An 18,763-nucleotide genomic window follows, 5' to 3' on the forward strand; every position below is an offset into this window, starting at 1 on the left:
GCTAAAAGGTAGTAGTTTCGATCTGAAATTACTAATTTTGTTTCATATTTTTCTGACAGTTCTAGATAATTATGAACATATACATAGAAAACAACATTCTGAACCAGCTAAAATCAGAATGTTTATTTATCACCCAGATCTCTACCTCTGAGTCCACAGCCATTATTCCATCTCAGTAATGGTGCTTTTTAATTAATTAATTCTCATCTAGACCTTCTCAGTATGTACACTCCGCCCAAATTAGGCGTATTTATACAACGTATACTTAACCATGATGGCGTACCTACTGGCCTGAGGTGTTGGTTACACATCACACTAAAATTTCCTGTTCAATTCAACAGCACAAACCTAAAACCTTGTAATACTAAATTAATTAACATTACAAATCTAACAGGATCTAATTACCAAGTTAACACACGGCCCAGTTTGTTAGTGTATTTTAATTACATAAACTGTATTCAGTAATGAAAATGGATAGCCAACTCTTTCATCAGGACTTCATAATAACAAAGCATAATCAGGTAACAGATATACATCCTATCAAACTAAGACCACTGATAATAGCAAGCATAGTACTAACAAAAAAAGATAGTTCTCTTATCACATAACATGCATAGTTTTTCTGAACTTTTTCTGGCATATATGAGCGAGCAATCACTTACTACATTCAAACATAGCATCGCTAAATCCAGCATTACACAAAATTTTCCTGAATAAGTGTAACACAAAATTTTCCCAGCGCGCCCCGGTAAAATTGGCAACAATTCGTCACTTCTTTCCCCCATTTTATGGCAAGAAAACACAAAAAGGAAGATTTTTGCCCCTCCCCCCCCCACCCCCCCCCCCCCCACACACACACCAATTGGTGAGGTCCATGTCATCTAGGAACTCTTCCACTTGCTGCCACTCCGCCGACGGCAGGTCGGCCCAGAAATCGTCGAGCTGCACGCCGCCTTGGATGACGCTGTCCGAGAGGAAATCGATAGACGGCAGATCCAGGGAGTCGTTGAGGGGGTCCATGGACGACTCCGTGCCGTCATTGGAAGCAGCGGCGGCGGCCATGGGTTGTTTTTCGTTGACAGCACCCGCGCCGTCATTGGCAGTACCGGCCGTGGATCCTTCCTCGAAGTTTGTAACAGCAGTCGCGCCGTACAGCCTGACGGCCGCCTCATCGTACGCTCTGGCAGCCTCCACGGGGGTCTCGAAGGTTCCGAGCCGCAGCTTGGTTCGTTGCACAGGGTCCTTTATCTGCGCAATGTACTTGCTCCCACGCGGATACACGCCGCGGAACCCCGACCGAGCTTTTGTTTTGGCGGTGGGCGCCGCGGCCTGCAGCCTGAGGGCCGCGGCGTTGTGCGCTCCGGCGGCCTCCTCGGCCGTGTCGAAGGAGCCGAGCCACAGCTTGGATCGCTGCACCGGGTCCCAAATCCGCGCGACGTACTTGCACCCACTCAGGTAGACGCCGCGGGACGCCGGGCGAGAGTTGGAGTTAGCCCTGGTCGTCGCCTTCCTTCCGCCCTGGACTTCCAAGCTGATCGCTTTCCCCGCCGCCGGCGCCTTCTTCTTCTTCGGGTGCATCTCGTTGTCCTCCTCAGCAACAGAGACAAAAGCCTCGGGATTCTTGAAGTTGGTTTTGGCCTCGTCGCCGTACAGCTTGACGGCCGCCGCGTCGTGGGCTCTGGCGGCCTCCTCGGCGGTGTCGAAGCTTCCGAGCCACGTCATGGTTTGCCCCATGGAGTCCCTGCGCCCTGTACTTGCCGCCCCGTCGCCGCACCCCGCGGAACTCCGTCCGGACCTGGGCATACTTCTTTATTTGCTTCTTGGTAGCGGAGGCCCCGGCTTCTTCGTCGCGCTCCACCTCCATGACCGCACAGGAACGGGGGTTTTAGTTTTAGGAGGCAGAGCTTGTGTTGCAGAGGACGAGGTGGAGGGGTTTGTGCTGTAGGCACCGGAGAAGAGATTTAATTTAGTGGACCCGCGGAGATTTGTGGTAGCTTCGGCTCTTCTCTTCACTGTTGCAACTTGCGAGCATTTAATTGCGGTCGGGTCAGGCATACTTGTTCAGTAAAAACCATTCGAATCTAGGAGGGGACCAAAATTGTCCGGTTTTCCAATTGAGAAACCAAAATGTAACATTTTCGATTTCAATGATCATTTCTGAACTTTGATGCCAATTTAGAGATCAAATTTATATGTTTTAGAGTTACGGATCATTTATCTAGAATTTCTTTATACTAGTTCATTTGTTCCTAAACATAAGAAGCTATATCTTTAACCTAAGAGAGACTACACAGATGTATCTCTGAGATACTCTAAAGCAAATTACACGGAAAATGCAACTTGGTCCAATATTTTACTCCCTCCGAATCTAAATTGTTGCCGTTGTTTTGTTTTGAACTAAAACTGTACATAGAGTAGAGTGTTTTAGTTCAGTTTTGATATATCTTCACATTTGTACAAAGAGTAGAGTGTGTTAAAACTGATCAGCTATGTGTAGACACCCGTGTGGACAAAAAAATAAATACAGGAGATTTAGATTATATTCACACGTTCTAAATTGATCACCACCATAGCTAGTGAACATAGAGAAGGATGTAACTCATGCATGAGCGTGTGTTCCTAGCTAGTTGCATTTTTTTTCCGGAAACAAGCTAGTTGCAATTGACATGCGCATAGCTGACAAATTCTCAAATTCCTACTACCTCCAAACTAGGCTTGAATTAGGATTAGTTCAAAACTGAAAACTGAGACACTTATTTTGGATCCGGGTGAGTATCAATTTTCAAGTAGATCAATACATTGAAAAAGATAACCTACATGAATAACAAGTAAATTAAATTCATGTCCGACAAAGTAATTCATAAGCATATACTTCAGTATGTTTTTTTTCTCAAAAAAGTGGCTGAAACCCGGCCTCTGCATCAAAATGATGCACACAGCCATTTTATTGATTTATACTTCGGTATGTAGTCAAAACAAATCACAACCACCAATGCATGCATGTACTAATGTACATGTATTCATTTATACTTCGGTGTGTAGGCAAAACAAATCACAACCACCAATGCATGCATGTATTAATGTACATGTATTCATTTATATTTCGGTACGTAGGCAAAACAAATCACAACCACCAATGCATGTATGTTCCACGATTGAATAACCGTCGAGACGCCGAGCACGGTAAACTGCACGTCCGTTAGGGATCTCTCTGCGCTTCTGGGACATCTCGCGCCCAATGGATCCAGAATTGCTGAGCATGGATGGGGATGGAACCGGCGCTGGTCGATGGGTGCTTGATCGATGGACCGTGTCGCAGACTCGTTGTGCCATTGCACGGAGCATTCTATATGGATCAGGAAAAGGGGGAGATGTGTTTGGTTTGCAATAGTTGATCGCTGCCTCACTGGCCATGGAGTCGAACAGAGAGAAGATCCATGCGCGTCAAGATGCAGCCACATGGTCTCTCTTTTTTTACAGCAAATGACCTCTTTATTCATTCATAACCAGAGTTACATCTTTAAGTAAGAGAGGTACAATGTAGGGAGGGAGAGTGTGGAACCAGGACTGGGGTGGGGTAGATTTGGCCAGGGACGCCAGTTCGTGGGCAACTAAATTAGCTTCCCGGGGGCAGTGCCTGAAGGAGATCCTTACAAAGTCAGTTCCCGGCGGCAGTGCCTGAACAGAGAGAAGATCCATGCGCATCAAGATGCAGCCACATGGTCTCTTCCTTTACGGCAAGCCAAGGAGAACTATTAGTTGAGGGTCTAAGGGAAGTTCACGTTCTTAAATAATGGCAAAGGTGGGTAATATTCGTCCACTTTAGGCCTAATTCGGTTACTCGCTTCCCGGTGGGGATTGGGAGGGATCGATGAGATTTTAGGTCAAATTCCCTCCAATCCCTCTCAATTCCTGCCGGAAACACCACAACCGAATGAGGTCTTAAGGGCAAATTTATGGGGCCATTCCATCGATACATGGATTAAAGCTTAAATCATGAGCTAATTTTTTGTTTTTCTTGTCTTTGTAACGGTATTTGATTAGTCCACTAAAGAAAAAGAGGGCTTCCATATTAGTTGCTAAATGTTTCACCTTTTTCTTACTATTTTTACTTTTTATTCAAAAAATCATGAAATACGAAATTAACCGCCATCCAAAATTGAATTAAGTTTTAGTTCACATTCAGTAGAACCGGCCGGCTTATATCACTACCGGAAAATGGGTTGTTGCCGAGTGCAGACGAAAAACCCCGATATGAAGAGCCATGTACATTGGACATTTTTGGGTTGAGTGTAACCCCCTAAAGGTATAGGTTGTTGAACCAAATCTTCATCATAAAACCAAAAAAGGACTACAAAGCCACAAAATATCAGACCAGTAAAAGCATCAGGATGCACTAATTAACAAAAAAACTCTTTGAATATGCATAAACACTTCTACAAAGACATAGACCTAACACTGGAAAGATTGAACACACTGCATACGAGAAAATCTCTCTAGCTCCATGGCACCGCGGGAGCAAGAGTCAATGCCTCCATGGTATCTTATCTCTCTAGCTCCATGGCACCGCGGGAGCAAGAGTCAAATCTCTCTAACACTGGAAAGAAGCTGACAGTAACAAATGAAGATGTACACCCTGGTCAATTCTGTTCTTCAGTTTTAGTTTTAATAATCACATCTACAATTAGATATGACAAAAAATTCGTACTAAGTACTATGATTCCTCTCTCCTATATTCTGCTTTGATTTTTTTACATACAGTTACATCCATGGCTGGCGAATATCTATGGTGGTCGGTCTGATTTTAGTGTTAATTTTGTATGACACCACAATTTAAGTAATGAACCTTGTATAAACAGAGAGCAGGGAGACAGAGGGAGTGCCTTACCTTCTTCCGAAGAATTCAGAAACAGGGATCCGTACCAGCGGTGAGCATAAAGCCTGCCTTGATCTTTGCTTCATCTTGTTCATCTCTAGTGATTCTTAACTTGAAAGCTCTGCACTTCAGCTCGTCATGAGGCATGATAATATCTATAGAAGTTCGTAAACCTTTTTTTACTTGTTCTTAATTCCATTTTTGGTGATTCCATGTGCAAGGAGAAAGGAGCTGATGCACAATCTGTAGAAGGTGCAATGGCATGTCTCTGTTTACTACTCCCTCTGATCCTAAATTCTTGACTCAAATTTTTTCAAATATGGATGTATCTATTCTTAAAAAGCGTCTAGATACATGTAATATTTCGACAACAATTTAGGATCGGAGGGAGTAATAAACTGTAGTTGGTATTCCTCTCAGTCTTTTAGAGCTCTCTGATCTCTTCAGAATTGCCTTCTGTATGCGACTGTTTAGTAGGTCTTCTCGGGAAGCATAATGGCATCCAAGCATAGAGAACATGAAAACAGATGCAGAATTATGTTATAGTCTCTTTAATTCTTCTGTCTCAAAGAATCAACGGAATCAAACATACAGTTTAGGGTTTTCAATTTTGTAGGTTTCATTTTGGTGGGCGTGTACGGGTGGAGAATTCCTGTTTAATGTTCAATAGCTGTGGTACAGTGAATGGCTTGTAGAATTTGGTTACTTGGAGAAAGTACGGATAGGAAAACCTGAATATTTATGGAATTTCAGTACATTGAGAGCCAATATCAAACCATGCAAACCCAATTTTTTTTATCAGACACAAAAGTGCTTCCTAAATGTTTCCTGAATATATCATTGCATCATTTATTATGTTCTACTAAGAATCTTAGTTTGTCCTGTTGTCTCACAAACATATAAAGTTAAGTTTCTATTACCCATAATCTACAGCCTGTATGCTGTGTGCATTATTTCTCCAAAACTTGGTGCATTGCATGGACAAATGGTACTCCTTCCGATCCATAATAAGTGTTGCTGATTTAGTACGAAGTTGTACTAAGTCAACGACAATCAGAGGGAGTACATCTTTTAAATAAAGTTTTCTCAAATCTATAAAAATAAGCATTGTAGATTTTCCATGTTGCAAAGCAGTGCACATGTGCACATAGACAGGTGATTAATGTGTTAGGCACATCACACACAAGACGTAGCCATAACATTAATGCTTGCATAGGATACTCATTGGCACACAAATGCAGCTTAACTGACAAAACGGCAAAGCAGGTTACTCCCATCTGAGAACCAAAAAATACTTCTCCAGAGAAGTACAATCATTCAGAAGCTACACAAGGGACAGTGTCACGGTCACAAGCTGAAAAAGATGGGGGAGATAAATCACAAGAGGCAGACATGCAACCTCACATAAACAAATTTCTAATAATTGCAATGCAGATGCAGTATTTCATACCCATTGCTATTGGTTACAATAACAACCTTTGATACTCATTATCACTTTATCAGACTTTGATGAAACAATTGAGGCTGATGCTTTGTGCGGGTTGGTGAGAGATGGAGAAGGAACAAATGAAGATGGCCATCCTGAGGCAAGAACAGACATTCAGACACCAGGTAAACGAAGTGCAACCAACAGCGTCTGGTTAGAGATGGTACGATCTTCTTCTCTGTTGGTGGAAGAGTCGATGATATGTACTGAGTATGCTATTTGATCAAAGCAGGTAAACGAGCTGCATCGTGTATACCAGGTTCAGAAGCAACTGATGACAGAGGTGCACGTTGTTAAGATGAACTGGGCTCAGGCAGGAGGAGATACTCAAGCCGAAGCAATGGTGGAGACAAATCATCTGCAATGTTACAGTAACTAAGGCGAGAAGAAACCCCCTCCTGTTGAAGATTTCGACCTAGAGCTGACACTAGCAACTGGGAGTGATAGGAGGAAACAAGAGATGGCATCCAACTCGGACTCCGGGGCAACAGTGTCGTCATCAACTTCTGCTGAATCGGAGTTACGGCAGCGATTCCCTGAGTCCAATGTAAATGGTTTCAAAGTAAGAGCGAGAGGTATGATGATCAGCACATGCAGTCTCCTTGGCTCTATGTTTAAGTCTGACGATGGCTTAGCTAGGTTCCAGTGTTTCAGAATTCAGTCTAAACAAAAGCACTGGCATTATTATGTGTACATCAGAAACTAATTTGTTGCAACAGGAGGAACGAGCTCAATAGAAAGTAATCAGACACATCTAGAAACATGTGGCTGATTAGAAATAGAAAGTAATCAGAAAGGGGGTTATTCGTCAACAAAAGATTCATTTTATGTACGTATCAAGCATAAACCTTGCCTTGTTTATGTAACATCAGTGTACAGAGAATTTGGTGCACAAAATAGAAGACCTTGCAAATGAAGAAATGCCTCCAGAGAATAGTGTGGAATGTAGATGACCAAGTAGCCAAGGAGTGGTATTTACGTGTCGCCTAATAGTTTTATGTGAATGAAGTGGCCTTTTTTTTCTGGTACCGATGTTGATCATGGATCGCGAGAAAATAGACTGGAATGTAGACGACAAAGTTGCCAAGGAGTGGTATGTTGTACTGTCAGGTGAGGGAAAGCTGAATTCCTAAAGAAGCAAAGGATATCCCGACAACAAAATAGAGTTGCAGCCCTTGGGTGTGGATGTGAGGATGTCGATGAACCTCAATCATCCACGCCGTTGGGTTTGTAAGATAAGTGGTATATTATGTCATCTATTTGGGTAGAGAATAGTAAGCTCAATTGTCGGGCTAATTGATAACTGTTTACAAATATTTTGAGGCAACACCATCCGTGATTGGTTAGGTGTATCCAAGTAATTGTTACGATATGTACGACAAAATCCTGGAAAAACATGTCAAACGCAAAATGTCGATAACAAGAAACACAACTAAGAGAAATGTTATATTTTGGCGCGACATAAATGAGCCAAAAGTGATTCAAGGATAAAATTTTCAGTTATCGTCGCCACACAAATCATAGCTCATGCCAACCGACGCAGCAAAGCGTGTAAATCCGTCTAGTTGAGATACAATCCCGCGCGTGATCAGACGGCAGCGGTGCAGCACCGCCGGCATGGAGCCATTGGACAGGCCCAAAACAGCTGATCAATGTTTTATTTTTAGTTTTCTGAGAGAACAGCTGATCAGGTGTTCCTTTTTGGAATCCCCGGCTGAATCGATTTAATTTTATTTGTTTAAGGGATGGGATATATCACTCGGGGAAAACAGTTTGATCAATCCTGGATTACAAATTTTCTGCACAGGTACAGAAGTTGAACCCCACGGCCGGGCCACGGCGCACTCCTTGGTTCCCCCACACGAGCAAACTTTGCTGGCTCGTGCGCAGCCCTGTTGTCTGTCCTATGAATATTCCGACGTTAAAAACTTTCCTGATTCTACTGCATTGGTGGGATTGGGAGAGTAAAGGAAAAATAAATTAAAATCTCTCTCCATCCATGTCATTTCCTCTGGATTGGTGAGAATTGGGTTGGAACGAAAATGAGTGCTTAAAATGGCAACGTCGAAGTACCTTCCCTCGACGAGCATGGACAGGAGCCCGGCGCCACGTCGTCCTTGGCCTCCATCTCCCGCAACACCACCGCGTGGCCTTCTTCTCAGTCCGCAGCGCGCAGTATTGGACTAGAAGGCGCGTACGTAGAACCGGGCGGCCTCGTCGAGGGCCTCTTGGCCGCAGCAGAGCTCGGCGTCGACACATCTCGATCGTGGCCAACGTCAGTTAATTTGGGACAGAGGGAGTACGTGGCCTGGCTTCGGGTGTCGTGTCGGGACAAATTAACGCGGCGTCCATGTACATGAGGACCTCCTGGGTGTATGGCAGCTCTCCATGGCCGATCGTAACCACGTCTTAAGCACACATGCGCGCGCCATTGAATACTTGCGGATCCGGTCCGTCGCCGGCGTCCCAACCATCCGCCAACACGCACCCCTGTTCGGAGTGACGTCTTCGCCGGCGCCGGCTGCAAGCTACAAGAGCCTCCACTGGACTAGGCCATGGTCCACCGGCACGCATCACTGCGGCCTCGCTGTTCCTCGATCTGTCCCCTACCACGCACCCGCCTCCTCATAGCCTTGCTTGATAAGGTGTCAAGTCGATCCATGACTAATCTTTTTTTTTTACGAAATAGATCTCTTGTTGCGGCAATTAATTGATGCAAAACTGATCGAGAATGGATTTTTTACTCTCGAGCATAGTGCACTCCCTATCAAGGCCGTCGGACCCTTGTGCACTGACCCTTCGATCTGGGTGTAGCCAAAGCTGCTGACGGCAAGAAGACGGAGGTAGAACTGTTCCGTTTGTGATTCAGATCGATGGCCTTAGGTAGGGTACTGTTCATCTTTCTTTTTTTTTACTTTTCTTCTTTCCCATCACTCTCTCCTCGCCCTGGCCAGTGTTTCCTTCCGTTTCTTCTTCCCCCTTCTTCCTCTTCCCACATGGCTGTTCCCCCATCGCTATCTCCCCTCGTCAAGGCCAGCGGGGCGGTGCAGCGAGCTCCATGTATTGCGGGTTCCCCATATGAAGGCTCCAGTCCATGCATGTATGGTGGCTTTCCATATGGCGGTCACACATAACCTCAGGCCATGGCGTCTTCACGCATGTGGACGCCCCATATATCTCAGGCCATGGCATCGGCGCTGCTCTGTGTACTTGCGTTGGTTTGGATCGTTCTTTGCCTATACTTCACTACCGTACAAGAACATCTCATGAGGGGCACATCCATTTGTAACACAAGAATTGTCCGGGAGACTCTGCGCTGCTCCTCTTCTTCTACTTCCTCGAGCTGCCTCACGCAGCCGCAGCTCCCTCTATTCTCTCTCTCGTTCACTTTGCACACAAGGAAAGAACAGAAGCGATATTTTTGGTGACGGACGGCCTCTCAAAGCTCGTCTCCTTCCTTTTCTCTATTTCTGTTACCATACTAACGGGAATACAATGCCTTAAATAAGCTACGCATAGATGGAAACTACTCCAACTAATCACTACCGGGTCTCATGCCCCTAATTGAGCATTTGAGCCCCACATCTTGCTTCCTGGATTCTCTCCACAACGGAAACACAGGGCAAACTGAGTCGTTGGAGAGCATTGCGTCAAAAAATAATCAAGAAGTATCTGTACGAGAGAGAGAGCCTTCGATCTAGATCAGGAGGAATAGAGAGAGAGAGTGATGGCTCCTTCGATTAGATCAGAGGGACAAACAGGATGGGGCCGAGATGTGGGACGAAAAGGTTAGGTGTATGGGGCTGTAGACTTTCCATCCATCCTAACGTCTGCCTGGAATCTCGCCGTCTGATACGTGGGCGCGATGGACGGTCCGTGATAGGAGGAGCAAGAAGCTCGGAAGCAATCGAAACTTTTCCAAACTTGATCAGGCCAACCCTTCTATTTTTACTTGTACTGCTACATTGGTTATGATGGCGATGATGGAGGCGGAAATACGACCTCCATGGCTCCATCGATCATCTGGATAACTTCAGTACAACAAATTAAAAAGAGACCTACAAACCGCCCAGTTTCAACTTTGCACGTCCAATTTCTCTAACAATCAATAACTTCTGACTTCTCACTCCGTCCCATGTTGTCAAGTGACTTTTCTATTACATGTATTTAGATGTTTTTTGGTCATAGATACATCCATATTTGGACAAATTTGAGTTCCTTGATATGGGACCAGAGCATGAGTGATGGGGGTCTCAGCTTTTAGGTTTTCTGTCATATACACCTGAATGTGACGACAACTTGAAGCCAACCATAGGTATGCTATTCGATACTTGTATGGAAACAGTCGAGCAGTTTACAAGGCTTGTTCACAAAATGTTGGAATTTTAGTTCAAACTCGGCAGAAAAGGACTGTATGGAAGCGTTTTCTTCATGGCAAATCAGGTTTCTAAATAACACGCGCGCACTAATCTCGCAGCAAACCCACTTCTTTCCACATCACCTCGAGTCAAATTTTATAGTGCTTATTACAATTAAAATAAAATTTTATAACGTCCAGCAGGTACTCAGATTGAAAAGAAGCTTATAAATCAGAGGACGGCCGGCGCTAAGACTCCGGCAGGCACCAAGGTCCATCTTCTCAGAATATCTCCGCGCATCGGAACGTCTTGAATACCTGTCCAGCAAACCTTCACCAGCAGCTCATAGCAACCGTGATTGCAAACCTTCTCTTCTTCAGGGTATGATAGCGTGACCGAGGTGCGTTCATCTTTCCCATTGCCAGCAATAAAAGAAACATTGAGCAGAATTTCTTCATCATCGTCAACCGTGTGGCTGGGAACAGGGACGGCTACCAGATTACGAGTCAAGACAATAGCGCCATCATCTTCAATTAATATGTGGTTCCACGTCACCTTATTATCATATTCATATAGAATGATAGGATTTTCAATATTTCCGATGGTTCGAGCCGTTACTTTGCTTTTGAAAGGAACATCACATGGTCCACTCAAAATATTAACTTTAAGAGAAGCTGCCACGGGATTCGTAATAGGCGATAATGCCAATTCGACTATACTCCGCCAGCTACTCAGCAGATGAGTGATCATGGGTCGCCTGTCAAAGGGGACACGCCAGTGTCGTATCACACCTTTGCTAAAATCTTTGTCATCACTGGTCTGATCACCCTTGATCTTCAAATTGATCTCAAAAAACATACTGTCCGATATGACAAATCCCCGGCGTGGACCTGTCAGAGTTAACATGTTCCTCTGCACAAGGATATGGCAAAGATAATTAACGTAAAAAAAGTCTCATATCGATAGTTAAACAAGCGTAATCAAATTCTGACAACCGAACAAAGTATGGCTAGTTAGATAAATTTAACACCAATAATCATACATTTGTAACTCATATTCAAACACACAAAATAATGACTTATGGAAACATTGGGTCGATCAGACCCAACCTATCAAAGTTTCATCACATTCCAGTCTTAACGAGTACTCACTAGGTGCCATATTATAAGGCGCATGGTTTTCGCCCAAGTCCAGGCTTTTAAAAGCTTGACAGTATATGTTTATATAAATAAAATATCAACATCCATTGAATTATGAAACATATATTCAATGGTTACTCCGTTGGTATTGTAGATGTCAGTTGATAATTTGTTCATATAAACTTGGTCAAATTTTTAAAATGTTGATTTAGGATAAAAACCATATTATAATATGGAAAGGAGGGAGTATAAATTTTACTAGACCATAGCTCTTTTTTGATAAGTCGAGGTAAATAATTGGAATACCAAACTATAGCGTGACAATTAATTCAGGATGCAATCAAATGGTAGACATCTTTCATCCATGGTGAATTTAGGGTGAGGAACTGAGGATCACGATATATTTGGATATTGGTAATCTAGTGAGGAAAATAAAACTAGGGAGGTTGAGGGAGGAACAAAAGACTAACCGATTTGGTGATGCACTGGGGATCATCCCTTTCACGACGGAACAGATAGACACATTTATAGTCAACCTCATCCCTTGCAAGCACGGTGCCAAATACGTTGATTGGGTAGCCCACATCAGATCTGATTATCTTCAAGGAAATGACATTAACCGATGCATCTGCCATCTCGCACCAATCAGAATAAGTTTGAACTTGAAGCGGCAGACCATGGGGGGCATCGGCTGTAAATTTAGTCCAGCACACAAATCAGGAAAAAGAAACATGATGAATATCTCTGCCTACGAAATCAATGAGATGGTTGCAAAGACTCACACTCTTCATCGAGGTCGAAGAACGCTATGTTGAAATGGCAGAAGCAGGTGCAGACAAAATCATTCTGCTTTGGATCATATTCAGTGAACTGTCTGCAATGAACAATGTGAAGACCCAGGAGCACCTTCTCCTCAGTTGTGTGCTTGGTATCGGGCTCGAACAGCCGTGCCATCCTCTCCTGCTTCACCACCACGTCTGTGTCCGAGTCAGACTCCGACAAAGTATAAGACTCATACTCAGACTCCGGCTCCGACCCAAACTCTGGCTCAGACTCCGGCTCTGACTCCGCTGGCTTTGCAATCTTCCTCTCCCACCACATCTCCTCTCCCGACATCTTCCCACCGCGAGTAAGAAGAAGAAATATGTAGTAATGTGAGATTTCGTGGTAATTCGATGATATAAAATAAAATCGCATTGCATCAGAAATTCAGAATAGAAGAGGAGCTTGCTTGCCTTCTTCTCCGATTTTGCTGGCGCACCCGTACTCCAGCCGCCGATGGAAGAGGCTAGGGTTTGGCGAGTCTGCGATCAAACTTTTCGCTTCGCTTGTTTTTTCTTCTCAAAAGGAGAACCCTGGGGGCGCTTAATATACCGCCCAGGCCCGATGACGCCCTCTGGTTCCGATTTTGACTTGAGCGCGACTCCGAGTCGGAGGAGGGGTAGTTCCTCCGATTTTGCTTTCCGGATCGATGAGCCCGCGCGGCACAGGCGGCGCTGCAGTGCAGAGCGCGGGGCGGGAGTCTGAGTTAAATGGCAGGGACTTGGCAGCGGCGCGGTGCACGGGACAACGGGGACTTGGTGCGCTGGGCGTGGGGATCCCCATCGGCGGGGACTTGGCACGGTGCGCGGGGCGGCGGAGGCGCAGGGCGCCGGCACAGGGTCGGACGACGCGACTGCGCGTCCCTGGCGGCTGGGAATCGGCGTGGGGCGGTCGGCATCGACGGACTGGGGGGGCGGTGGCGCGGGCGGACCAACAGCAACGGTTGCAGCACGAGGAGCGGCGTAGATTGGTGAGGGGGAGGTGGCGGCGGGATTTGATGCCGAGGGAGAGGTGGCGACGGATTTGACGCCGGCGAGGGGGAGGTGGCGGCGGAAGGAGGAAGGCCGATGGGATGTGCAGCACGCGGAGAGAAGAAGACGGCAAAATCTGACGTGGCAGAGAGAGCAGGGGCTTCCTCGGGGTTCCCTGGAACGGGGGCTTGAGCAGGACCTCCGTAGAGTAGGTACCAAAGTATGAACCCTGTTAAACACAGCACTACAAAAGATGTCTCAAATTTATCAAAATTTAGATGTATTTAGACATTTAATGTATAGATGCATTTAAATTTGATCAAAATTGAGACATCTTTTATTGGACGGAGGGAGTACATTTTTTGCCTCCACCTCCTAAAAACTAAATAGGGACTCTGTTTAAGGGCCATGTTGAAGATGCTCTTAGGAGCGGATTTTTTCTTGCACTGATCAATTCTCTGATCGTTAAATTTTGTGCATCCTGCTGTATTTCTCTCAAATTTGGGTTCTCTGCATCCTACTCCCTCCGATTCTAAATTCTTGTCGAAATATTACATGTATCTAGACGCATTTTAAGAATGGATACATCCATATTTAGGCAAATTTGAGCCAAGAATTTAGAATCAGAAGGAGTACTTTATTTCTCTCGAAAACTTTTTTTCCTTTGCATTCTATTGGTTTTCAATCTTGTGAAATTTTGTCCCTTGGTACTCCCTTTCGTTCGTCCGAGTTCTCCTCGACATATTCCAATGTTTTTGGTTATTTGATTCTTGCTGGAATCTGAACTTGATCATTACAAATTTCTCATGTTACACGAATTCCAGGTTAATTAATTTGTGACGCGTGTGGACTGGACACTGACAGTGGAGTTGAGGCCAGGGCGAATTTCTCCACACACGCAACTAAATTTTGCTCATATGCTCAAATGCCACTCAGAATTTGCATAGGATACAAATATGTCACTACCGTTAGTTGACCGTTAGTTGACCGTTAAGTACAAAATGAAAAGACAATTTGCTCCTAGATATTATGTTGATTTCCCCTTTCACAACAAAATACTCCATCCGTCTTATTTTACTTGTCGTTTTAGATTTAGTCCAAATACCAAAGCACACGATTATTGCAACGGACCTGGAGATTGATTTTGTTGTACTTAATCTCACGCCCTGGCCCGCACTTCACGCCGCCTCGCACGCGCTTACGGGTGGTGGCTGCATGCAGCCCAGGCCCAGCGCATGCACAACAAGCAAAGTAATTAGGCAGTGCTGTAAAAAAAAGGTAATTAGATAGATTCCTGCCTTCCTGAAAACCGATATCAGTATTGCCCGATACGACACTTATTATGGGAAAAAATAAAAATCTAAAACGAGAAATAAAATGAGATGGATGGAGTATTCGTTGTAAAGAAAAAATCAACATAATATTTAGTGTCAAGATTGTCTTTTAATTTCTTATTTAACGGTCAACTAGCGGCCAACTAACGGTAGTGGCATATTTGTACCCCACACAAAATTTGAGTGGTAAATTTGGAACAAAGAAATTATGAGTGGCATTTGGTCATATGAGCAAATTTTGAGTGGCAAATATGTAATTCTCTCTTGTTTTTTTGTTCGTGGTAAACTGGAAGTTTTATGTAAAAATACAGGAGCGGATTTGTTGCTACACATCTCAAATTCTCTGTGCTCGCAAAGCTATGTGGTCATAATAATGTGTTAAATTCTTCAATAATGATAATACTAAGAGTAAATTGCAGAGAAACACATGTGTAGCGGTTTCTGTAACAAAAAACCACGAACCCAATTTTAACTAATACCCACAACACGAAGACTAATGAATAACAGAAAACCCAAAAGTGACCGCTTAAAGCTAGTTAACCTTCATGGCCCACATGTCATACACAGAGGCCAGGTTTTCAGCTCACGGCTCATTCCCGGCGGCTCGAGCCGGCTCATTACCAGCAGCTCGTTCATCTCTCGCTCCTCACTCCTGGCTCTTCTCCCCCAGCTCCGGTGAGTGACCCCCGCCATCCACGGCTCATTCCCGACAAGCTTGCAGAGTAAATCACAGCAGCCTTCGCGGGCCCATTCGGATTTTGGAGAAATTGCAATTTAGTGTACAAATCATAGCGAGCAGTAAATCACGCGGGTTGCTCTCTTCGTTTGGGCCATGGTTCGTGTGGGGGCCTGGTAGTGCGTCTGCCTTGTCAGGAGACAGCAAGGGCGGAGGAGAAAGATGGGGATGAGTAAATCCCCTTCAGAGGATGCAACTGGGACGGCCTCCGCGGCATGCTCCACCGCCTGCTCGCCCTCAACGCGCCGCGCCACGCCGCCATCCTCGCCGCCTTCGCCGAGATCTGCGCCCACCTCGCATCGTCCTCAGCCCCCCCCCCCCACTGCCGTCGTCGGCGCAACCGCAAGCGCTGGTGTCCAAGTCCTTGCCCGCGTCCACCTCCGCCGGCGTACCAGCCGCCGGCCGCCGAGGTCGCGTCGGGTTCCTCCTGCTCCTCCTCCGGCGACCGCAGAAGTGGCGGCGGCGGCGCGCCACTGCGTTGCTCCCGCGTTCCCGAGAGAGACAGAGAGGGAGAGAGAATGAGAGGTTCGTGTGCTCGGAGCCTCGGACATGGACAGGTGCGGCGAGCGACGCATCTGACGCCGCGCAGGCGTTCATCGCGTCTGAGTCTTCTGGCTGGGAAGGCGATAGCCTAGGTCGGCTCGGCTAGTATCTCCGCTCAAGCCGTTTTCCTTGTACTTGATTCAGAAATAAGGCTCCTTTGTATGACATGCGGGCCACGGGCGATTAACTTGGACAAAGCGGCCACTTTCGGGGTTTTTGTTACTCATTAGCATACAATTAGTGGGTATCAGTTAAAAACCTTTGGGTTCGTGATTTTTTGTTACAAGAGCCGCTAGATATGTGTCTTTGTGCAATTTACTCTAATACTAATGTGTTAAATTTAATTTCTTGCTTTGGTGGTTGCATTTGTAGTGCTAGTTTACCTTGGAGTGATGATTGCCACATTAATTGCTGCCCTTTCTGGTTAACACTGTAAAAACGTCTCTTTTACTTGTTAATGAAAATTTAGCATAGCATATACTCCCCCCATTTAAAATTATACGGAGTACCAAGACATTATATCTCTGTCCTAAGTCCAATTTCCTTAAATTTGACCAAGTTTATTAAAAAATGTACCAGTAACTACAATATCAAATAAGTATATTACGAAGATATATATCATGCTGGATTTGATATAACTAACTTAGAGTTATATATGTTGGTTAATTTTTCTATAAACTTGGTCAAACATTAGTAAAATTGACATAGAACAGAGCTAGAACATCTTATAATTTGGAACAGAGGTAGTAGTAATATTTTCCAGTGATATACACAATACTGTAACATTCATGATGCAAGTTAAACTAATGGACTCATTGTGATTTTATATCTGATAACTCATTATAATAGTGCTAAATGATTGTTTTTTATTAATCTATATCTGAATGGATATAGTATTAAGAACGTAGAATGTGCTGTTAAATGATGTTCATAGGCCATGTAAGAACGTAGAATAATTATTTTTGAAATTTCCAGTTCTTGTGGTCAATTCAGGCTTTCCCTTAATTGGCGATATCTTTGAACAGTATTTTTTTCCTCAGTTTATGAAAGAATTTATCCAGGAAGTAAGGATAGAGATTAACTCCGCAGTCTCATCCATAATGTAGGAGCTAGCATTCTCATTGTCATCTTGTTTCAACAGCTGGGGAATAAATGGATTCGGACACGCTGCCCTTTGGACTCATTTCAGGAGGATATAGCTGCACCAAGCAATATGAGTGGCAACAGCTAACATTACGTCAAAGAGAACAAGCACCAAGGGACAAGCCCCATTCTGGTGCAACATTTAGCAACCTTGTGCATAAACCTAGCAGGTTATTCTTTGCATTAGTATATGAATTTAAGTTTTAGATTCTATGTCATGCTCATCATGATGTTTAGTTTATCTGTCAGTTGTAGTTCTCTTGATTGAATCTTCTGATGGAGTGACATGACAACAGAGATTTCTCAATGAGGATATTACATTTCCTGTAGTACTGTTTATTCTTCCAGTTAAATGGTTTATTCCGTAATGTAGGACTGAGAGGAGGAGTCCTTCCTTTGATCATGCTTGTGATTATGCAAAAGGAGCTGACACACATATTCCGTTTTTCAGGGGCAGTACTACTCAACATAAACATGATCAAGAAGACCGATATCTGTCAAGTGGCAAGATGTTAATCAGAAAGGTTGCAAATCAGAGTCTCCAGAGAAACAATTCTTATGGGGCTCATATTAGTGGACATGATAGAAACAACTACCGGAAAAGGTCCAGTAATCAACCGTCTGGACAGAAAGCTAAGACTAGCCAAAACAGGTTTGGACATCAACTGGCTGGACAGAAGGCCTATGACCATGACCAGCAGCCTAAAGGTTTCCACTCTCTTGGTGAGCATGACCGACGGCCATATCGACATCATGGTGGTTCTGATGTGATAAGAAATGACACTGATCGGGAGGGAAACACTGGAACAACCAAGGAAATAGGTCACAATGGAACAAAATGGAACCGCAATAATCCAACAAAAGTTAGAGCACAAGAGTGTGGTGAACGAAGAAGAGCTAAGAGGAAGCCAGAGCAGCCCTTCAGAGCTAATCCAACAAATGTTAGAGCACAAGACTGTAGAGGCAGCAGTCTTCTCAAACGTTCGCAGAACAGAACAGCCAAGCAAGGACAGAAGTTTAATCTGGAGCTTGTGACAGAAGCAAATCTGGGTGAAATCGCACAGCAAAAAGAACAGAGTAAACTTACAGGCTGCCCACCGTCGACTGCTCGTCCAGATGCCATGATACAAACTAGCGAGAATAGCTGTTCTGATACTAGCAAGGTACAAACTAGTCGGATCAGATGTTCCGATATTGGCAAGGTGGATGGAGATCAAGCAGCTGCTTTGCATCCATATAATAGTGTGCATCAGAAGATCTCTCAGCATGAAGCAATTAAGGATGGGCATCAGAAAGATATAGAGGATGATCATCGCTCCTACCAGCCACTTGAAGCGACATCGAATCAACAGATA

The 18,763-nt window shown here is 44.5% G+C and overlaps 2 protein-coding genes and 1 pseudogene across 3 annotated transcripts; 1 reads left to right on the plus strand and 2 right to left on the minus strand.

Moving 5' to 3' along the window:
* Positions 1-654: 654 nt before the first annotated feature.
* Positions 655-1,722, minus strand: LOC104582019 (AP2-like ethylene-responsive transcription factor AIL5). The gene is made up of 2 exons (XM_010231275.1): positions 860-1,722; positions 655-661 (listed from the first exon to the last, which is right to left on the minus strand). The coding sequence occupies exons 1-2, from the start codon at positions 1,720-1,722 to the stop codon at positions 655-657; spliced, it is 870 nt and encodes a 289-aa protein (XP_010229577.1).
* A 3,026-nt stretch (positions 1,723-4,748) lies between these two features.
* Positions 4,749-7,279, plus strand: LOC100823929 (annotated as a pseudogene).
* Positions 7,280-10,806: 3,527 nt separating this feature from the next.
* On the minus strand, positions 10,807-13,823 carry LOC100825793. 2 transcript variants are annotated; one of them, XM_010236180.3, is made up of 4 exons: positions 13,095-13,823; positions 12,642-12,975; positions 12,330-12,550; positions 10,807-11,632 (listed from the first exon to the last, which is right to left on the minus strand). In XM_010236180.3, the coding sequence occupies exons 2-4, from the start codon at positions 12,973-12,975 to the stop codon at positions 10,952-10,954; spliced, it is 1,236 nt and encodes a 411-aa protein (XP_010234482.1). In that variant the 5' UTR covers positions 13,095-13,823; the 3' UTR covers positions 10,807-10,951. The 2 variants fall into 2 exon arrangements, with proteins under 2 accessions (XP_010234482.1, XP_003562520.3); XM_003562472.4 differs by having other exon boundaries at positions 12,642-13,823.
* Between the last annotated feature and the right edge of the window lie 4,940 nt (positions 13,824-18,763).

The sequence above is a fragment of the Brachypodium distachyon genome, chromosome 1 (assembly GCF_000005505.3).
Source record: "Brachypodium distachyon strain Bd21 chromosome 1, Brachypodium_distachyon_v3.0, whole genome shotgun sequence".
NCBI classification, from domain to species: Eukaryota; Viridiplantae; Streptophyta; class Magnoliopsida; order Poales; family Poaceae; genus Brachypodium; species Brachypodium distachyon.